At 47.8% G+C, this 7,553-nt stretch overlaps 2 protein-coding genes across 2 annotated transcripts; both read right to left on the bottom strand.

Moving 5' to 3' along the window:
- Positions 1–444: 444 nt before the first annotated feature.
- LOC147340858 (nuclear RNA export factor 3-like) lies at positions 445–2,732 on the bottom strand. The gene is made up of 4 exons (XM_086389681.1): positions 2,623–2,732; positions 2,484–2,526; positions 1,882–1,954; positions 445–1,342 (listed from the first exon to the last, which is right to left on the bottom strand). The coding sequence occupies exons 1-4, from the start codon at positions 2,722–2,724 to the stop codon at positions 1,219–1,221; spliced, it is 342 nt and encodes a 113-aa protein (XP_086245807.1). The 5' UTR covers positions 2,725–2,732; the 3' UTR covers positions 445–1,218.
- Positions 2,733–2,803: 71 nt separating this feature from the next.
- LOC147340857 (nuclear RNA export factor 3-like) lies at positions 2,804–6,505 on the bottom strand. Its single transcript, XM_086387147.1, has 9 exons — positions 6,422–6,505; positions 5,722–5,805; positions 5,514–5,618; positions 5,321–5,401; positions 5,118–5,252; positions 4,899–4,997; positions 4,680–4,787; positions 3,409–3,477; positions 2,804–2,992 (listed from the first exon to the last, which is right to left on the bottom strand). The coding sequence occupies exons 1-9, from the start codon at positions 6,503–6,505 to the stop codon at positions 2,804–2,806; spliced, it is 954 nt and encodes a 317-aa protein (XP_086243273.1).
- Positions 6,506–7,553: the final 1,048 nt, after the last annotated feature.

Below are 7,553 nucleotides of genomic sequence, written 5' to 3'. Positions count from 1 at the left end.
TTAGAGAGCCATCTGAGGGGTTTGGATTGAAACACTCCTCTTATGCCCAGGAGGCTAATTAACTGGAGCTTTAAGTTGATTTCCTTCAGAGAAAGGTGGTCGGGGATAGCCCCCCGTTAATGTCAGAGGAGTTGGTGAAAGTCGTAAAATAGTAAAACAGACAGATTCTGGTTTTGGGGTAGATGCTCAAGCAGATCCAGGGGGCCCCTCGAGTCCTGACTCGCCTTTGCATATCAGGCCTCTCCGCATGACCTTTGTCATGGGTGGGAACTCCCGTGCTGACTCCCGGTGTGGACCTGTCTCCCATTCAACACTGCAGGAGGTATCAGATCATGCAACATCCAGCCATGTCACACCAGAATTTCCAATATCTGCTGCCTCCATGCGGGGCAAAAAACTAAAACGTACTACCATTTTACTGAAATACAACGCTCCATTCTTTCATGCAGTAATAACTCAATATTTATTTGGCTCACGATTTGTACTATTCCATTTGAGATATAACTTAACTCAGCAATAGAAATAAGAGGTTATGAAGGAAAATAAGTGTATGGGCGAATTTAAGGGTAAAAAATGAGATGGGATGGCTCCTTCACATTAACTTTTATTCTTGCTCAAGTTTCAGGTCCCGATTCAGCCACAAGCCTCTCTTTGTCTTCGTATCATCTGTGGTTTCCTTTTCTCTCTTTCATGATGAGATCTCATTTTCTGTAGATAAATATACATACATATATATATATATATATATATATATATACACACACATGCACAAATACGTATATACCTACATAAGCAAACTTTCAGGAAGATACAATGATGATAAAAAACAAAAGGGTTATCTTAGGGTGTTATGTTGTAGAACAATTATTTTTCTATTTCACATATACTGTGTATTATACACTGAAATGAACCTCATGCAGAGTGTATCATGAAAAAATAACATCTGAACACCCAATTGTACATTAACACAGGGAGAAGTTTCATTAAACTCCTAAAAATGATTCAAGCCTGCTCAAAACAACTAGTAGCTTCCTATGTACTAAAAATGAAATGTTCAGGGTAAAAATAACTGAAATAAACAAGGAAACAATTTACCTTCAAGTTCCCATTAATTACTCCTACACTCATCCGAGCTCCCTCCTATGTCCACGCAAACCCAGCACTCACTTCTGAGACCATTGAAGGTGATTCCAAACTGGATGGAGAAAGCCCACACTGTTACCTGCTACTCAGGGGAGAGGATGACCATGAAGGTGGCTGACACAAGGATGGAGAATGCAGACGCTGAGCTTCACTGGGGCTGGCTTCCCTTATAAACAGCTCATCATTCACTATACAAAAACTGGAGGAAAAATGCACATGTGGACAATTTATGGATGGACCAACTGCACCCCAACCCTGACTTCTCCCACTAACACTCAGCAACTAGATCCCTTCTATACCCTTCTGTGTCTGTCCCCAGGCTCCTTGATTGGTTCCTCTGCCTCTCGCACAGAGCTCACCTTCAGAGAGATTGTCTACCAGCTTCACTCAATGGATGGTCTGTTCCCCAACCCAGGGACAACTTCACATTTACCTTGAACAGTAACTCAGTACATTACAGTACAGCGGTGTACAGTCTGATCCCCATTTTCAGAAGACAGAGTCACAGACAGATCATGAGACTTGACCAAGATCACACAGAGAGTGAGCACTGGGTCAAGGAGAGAACCCATGTGTCAAGGAGAGAGCCCATGCTCTTCCTAACCACTAGGCTAGACTGGTCCTTGGATCTCCCTGCTGGCTTTCCACAATACTGAGTCAGCCTAAGATCTGCATCCACATGCCCAGGGCCCTGAGCCCAGGCTGGATGGGCCATCCCACCCACAACATGGCTCTCACCTGGAAGAGCTGGTGGGAGTAGTGGTGAAGGTCCGGGTGAAGGCACAGACACAGCCCTGAGAAATTCCTTCCACTTCAACAACAAACAACAAACAATAAGCAAGAGTACCCCCTAAGAACCCCACGTGTTTACAGGCTCCCACGTCATTCCCCAGTCAGGGTCTGACTTGACACTCATGCTGAGGGGATAGCTGTTCACATGGGGAGTTGCATGTCAGGAATGGGGAGGGCAACTGTAGGAGATGTCTGCTCCCAGTGACATGTCCCCATGACAACCACTTCACAAGTTCATGGGATGCATTTTTCTCAGGTGCTGAAGAGATGGATATTATGAGGAAACTGTGAGGTTAAGTAGTAGCCCAGGTTCTCAGTGTAAGGATCTGGTATGGGAGCCACCAAACTCCACAGCCTGTGTCCCTAGTGCCCAGGGTGGGCAGGGCAGACATGGACGCAGTTCAGACCTGGGTTGTCTGTGGGAAGACTGAGGGCTGGGGAGGGGAGGGCAGGGGAGGGAATCTGGAAGGAAGAGTTCTGGTGGGAGGGAGCCTGACCAAGTGAGAGAGCAGTGCGGCATCTCGGGGGAGCGGGCTACACACACTCACCTTCCTTGAACACCCCACTGACAGAGAAGCAGAACATCGTTTCCTGATAAGGAAGAGACCAGGTACTCAGTCACCCCTCATCCTCTTTCCCACCTGCGCCTTTCTGCCCCTCACCACCAAGCGAGGAGCAGGTGCTCACCGTGTGGAAACACATGTCCACCTCAAAGGAGCTGAAGTCATGCTGAGTTTTGGGTAATGCACAGAGGGCATGCACAATGTCATGTTTTGTGTGTTTCATCATCTGGAAATGCGGGTCTGTGGGGGAGGGGAAGAAAGCAAAGGTCATGTCTGCCATGCCACGGACCCTATGACTGGCCCCCTTACCACCCTTTCTGGCCCATTCTTCCCACCACACACTCACTGGGGTCCTTGAGTGTCTTCATATTCCTGTTGTCCAAGAAGTACGCACACATACTGCTTCTAGGAGACACAGAGGTACAGTGGGTGGTGGTCTGGCCAGCATAGGTGTCAGCAGGAGCTGGCCTGCATCTGCTGGGGAACCACATGGCCTGGGGGAGGAGTCTACACTGTGATACTCACAAGCCTGAGTCCTTGGAGTGGAATGGAATGGTCAGGAAGAAGCAGGCCTCCTCATGATAAAAGCCCAGCAGTCCCTGGCGATCTCCATAGTCATGGATCACGTAATAGCTGAGGGAAGAAGTGAGGTGAGTCTCTCTCTGTGGTCTGAAGCTCAAAGAAGACTTGAAAACTCCCATGTGCAGACCTGAGCTTGGGTGGCCTCCCCTGTCCTGGCCCTCCCCTTGTTCAGATTCCCAGCGGTACTTACTGCTGCAGAAATTGCAGGATTTGACTCTTCACCTGATCAGATCCAGAGAAACTTCCCTGGAATTAAAACAGTCCTCAGGACAAGGGCTGACACACCCTCTTGTACCACCTGGAACCCTGCTGGATCCTCTGTGCTCACCTTGTACATTGGTAAGCACTTGGCGGCTTCCACAGCACATTTAGAACCTGAGAGTGTCTCCTGGCCATCCTAGGGGAGGGAAGAGGAAGTCAGCAGTGCAGTCCAGGATGTGGTGCTGGATGGTCAGGGAAAAGGATGGGCCCAGGATGGGCTGGGGGTAGGGAAGAAAGTATCCCTGGAAATGCTGGAGGCAGGACTACATGTTCTGTCATCACCATGGGTCCCCGAAGCCTGTGGAGAACATGGCTGAAGATCCAGAGCCTTTTCAGGTGCCCACAGAGAATGGTACATCCCCCTCCCCCAGGACATTTAAGGGTCAGGCTAAAAAATGGAACTTGGACAGGTCCTAACGGGTTTCCGAGTAGTTTGAGGGAACAGCGCTAGTCAGAGGCGTCTGATCAAGGAATGCACTTACCAAGCTTAGTAACCTGGGGAACAACTCCAGGAGGGTGCTGCCAAAATCAAGACAAAAGAAAAATGTCAGTGAAACTATGGACGCGACCCTCCTCATGGGAGCAAGTCACTTACAGTAATCACAGCACCCTCACCCCCCAGTATTCTAGCATTCAAGGGCCCTGGTCACCACTCTATGGATGGACCAAGAGGGAGACTCTCCCCTCCACCCCTTCCTTGAACCTCCTCCTCCATTTCCTTTCCTCTGCATAGCTCCCAGCCAGACTGTTCTGACTCCCTTCTGCAGTGCCACAGGGACCGGCACTTCAAATCCAGTCTGCAGGCCTTACTCCCCTCCATCCCTTCCTTCCTTCCTCCAGGGCCCAGTGAAGGCTGTAGAGAAAAGAAGATATGGGAGGATGGGAGCCCGGGGCTTTGCTACCTCACTTGGGAGTCCAGCATGCTGTCAAGTCAGGACACACCTCAGGGATGACCAGGTGCTATGGCAGGGAGGTGATTGAGGTGGGACTCAGGAGGTAGGGAGGGGAATAAAGACAGAAAGGGAGTGGAGGGAGGAGGGGAGAGATGAGAGAGACATAGGGGTGTAGAGACAAGGCAGAGGAAGACCTCATGTTGGTTGACTTATCACGGAAGGTGGTGCACACAGCGCTTCTGTCTGCACACATCCCTTCTGGTTCCAGCTGATGACCCGTGTCCATCTCCCCTGCAATCTTCACCTAGAATTATAGGGAACACCCACATGGACCAAATGGCTCTGCACCCACACCCTTCCTTTCCCTACAAATCCACTTTGTCTGTCACCACCCATAAGGCCTCCCACATTCCTTTCAAAGGAGGATCTGGGTGCCCCACCTCACCTCAGTGTTGGAGAGATTCAAGTTCTCGGTGTTGGAAGCAATCTCCATAATGGTGGACAGGCCATGCACCAAGTAGGGTTTCTTGTTGCTCAAGTACAAAGATGAAAGCTATGAGGAAAGAGAGTGAGGACCCCAAAGAGAATACCTGAGACATCTGCCTCTTCTACGCAATGTCCCCCTCCCTCACCATTGGACCCAACATTGGGCCTAGGTCCTCACCATGGGCCTGATCCCTGGATAGACGTGCAGGGAAGCAGCCATGCTCTTTCTACGGTTCCATGTCATTCCAATATCACATGTTATCAAGTCTCCAGGAAACTATAAGGAGGGAAACACAGGCTGAGAGGGTCCCAGCTGGAACACCTCCAGCACCAAGCCCAAGCCCTCCCCATGATACCATCTCTGAGTGCTCTACTCAGACAGACCCTCTACCCTCACCTGCCCTGCAGTCACTACTGTAGCCATACCAGGGCCAAAGCGGAGTGTCTGGATGTCAAGAGCTTGCTGGCAGGCATCGTATGGTTTGTTCATGGTGAGCTGCAGAGTTAGGGATGGGGTCCAGCGAGCCTGAGTCTGAGGGTGAGTTGGGGGAAGAGGTGGGTCTGGCTATGAGGGCACAGCTTGTGTTGAGTCTGCATTACCTTTATCTGCTCCAACTTTTCAGATGTCAGTGTCTTCTGCACAGACTGGGGTGCATCACAGGGCTCAACAAAGATAGATATCTGTAGAGAACACAAGAAGGGCTGGGTAAGCTCCAGGAAATCTGTGCATGGGATCAAGCAAGACCATGCCGCTCTCCTGCCCTCTTGCCCTTAGTCAGCCCTTGACACACACCTTTTCATTATCCTCATTGAAAATCTTGCCGCTGACATTCTTCAATGCACAGGCAACGTTGGCATTCTCTACAAAGAACTGGGCCTGCATTTTCTCATAGTGAAACTGTAGGAAGAGTGACAGGAGAAGCAGAACATGAGACCAGTGCCACTTCTCTGGGCCCGCAATCTACCCCAGTTTGTCGCATCATCTCCATGTCCTGTCTTACTTCGACTGCAGTAAAGGGGACACTGCACTTCTTCTGAATCAAATTCATCAGCCACTTCTCATCATATTTTATATCGAAGGGAATCTAGGAATCAAAGAACAAATGGGAAAGAGAATGTATACAATGGTATCCAAGATTAAGGTAAGACCCAATTGTGTCTTGCTTTAGGGCCATTTTTCAGGTTTTAAATAATTTCTTAAGATAAGACAATATCTGTTATCACTAACTTTGGTATGAGACAAGGATTTTCTATATACACTTCCTTTGCATTCAGATACTCTTCCTGAAAAAAAAAATTGACTTAATATGTTTCACATGTACTTCCTTTTATAAAGTTCCAGGAGATCCAAATGAGGTACACCTGGCCTGTCACTCTGACATGGACCCCAGAGACTCAACCTCCTCCCACACCCAGCTCAAGCCAAACTGCGTCATCTGGTATGAAATGCTCCATCCCCATGGCAGTAGGCTTCCTCCTTTGCTTTCAGTCAACCTCTCCCATGCTCCTCCTTGCAGTCAGTCTTTTTCCTTCTACCGCTTCTCTGCACCTGCCCTTAGATGACCTAAGAAGATACCTGCTAGTAATATCAAGACAGATTACCAACACCACTACCCCAGAAAAGTTCCCAGCATCTCTACACAAATCCAACACGATTCTGTCATCTTCTACATATTAGGTTCATTTAGCCAGGATACTCACAATAATCTTGAACCAGCTTCCCAAAGTCTCATCCTGTCTATTTGTTTTCATTGTTCTCTCCGGAGGCTTTTGGTCTGTCTCCATGTTAACATGTATTTGGTCTTTTCTCTAAAAACTACTTCTCCAGTGATGGGATGGAATGGCATAGGGAGCACTGTGGGGAAGTGGAAAGAAAAAAGTGGTCCATATAGGCTTGGAAGGTCTTCTCTACATTCTCCCAAATGATACCAGAGTTATAATAAAGACTGCTCAATCATTAACCTGATCCAATCACTTTTTACTCTGGCAAGTTGGAGAGAAGAATGACATATTTAACTGCAAGGTTTTGTTGTTCAGTGGTTGGTACATGTCAGCCATGGTGACTGGTCACTTACTATCTTCCTTGGATGTCCATACGAGCATCACTTTCTTTTGAATCTCTGTCTTGCTGCTGCTGGGAAGTGACCGGTTCAGACCAACAGGCATATTGCCTTCGGTAAATACCCGAGCTTCGTGCTCTTCTTTGTAAAGAGTTCACTTTATCAGTGTGCTCTAAAATTGACAACAACATATCAGTGGTCCCAGTATCAGAAGTAGTCCTGAGTAAATATCATGACTAATGAAGAAACATCATTCTTTATAATCTAAACATACATGCATCATAGAGCTAAAACATGGCTGAGAGACCTCACCATGACTCCACTTTTCATGAAATGAGAGGTCGGGAGCAGTCACAGACAAGAAACCAGGGAAAGGGTCTGGATGTAGAGTGCAGTCTGTGATGTTAGGCTGTGTTCTACTTGGTTCAGGTTAGGTGACCTGGGACAAGTGGCTTTTTATCCCCAAGTCTCACTTCTCTGCTCTGCTCTATGAATACAATAAACCCTACCCTGAAATCTACCCTGATGTGACAGTTCAAGGGTCAAAGGTGATCTGCCTCCCTGAAGGAAGAATTAGAGAAATGAAAGGTAAGTCTTATGAAAAGATCCAAGATGGAACCTGGAGAGATATAATATGGAGAATACCCTCCCCCTAAAAAGAGAATTAAAGGTGATACAATGAGTATACCTAATACATGGTTAATGTGAGCCCCATAGAGAAGGAAAGTGAACAGGGGAGAAGTGGTATTTGAAGAGAACTTGGCTGAGAAGTT

Source organism: Bos grunniens, chromosome X (assembly GCF_055505025.1).
Source record: "Bos grunniens cultivar Pamir isolate PY7600 chromosome X, Bosgru_T2T1.0, whole genome shotgun sequence".
Taxonomy (NCBI): Eukaryota; Metazoa; Chordata; class Mammalia; order Artiodactyla; family Bovidae; genus Bos; species Bos grunniens.
This window is presented reverse-complemented; position numbering and strand designations above follow the sequence as displayed.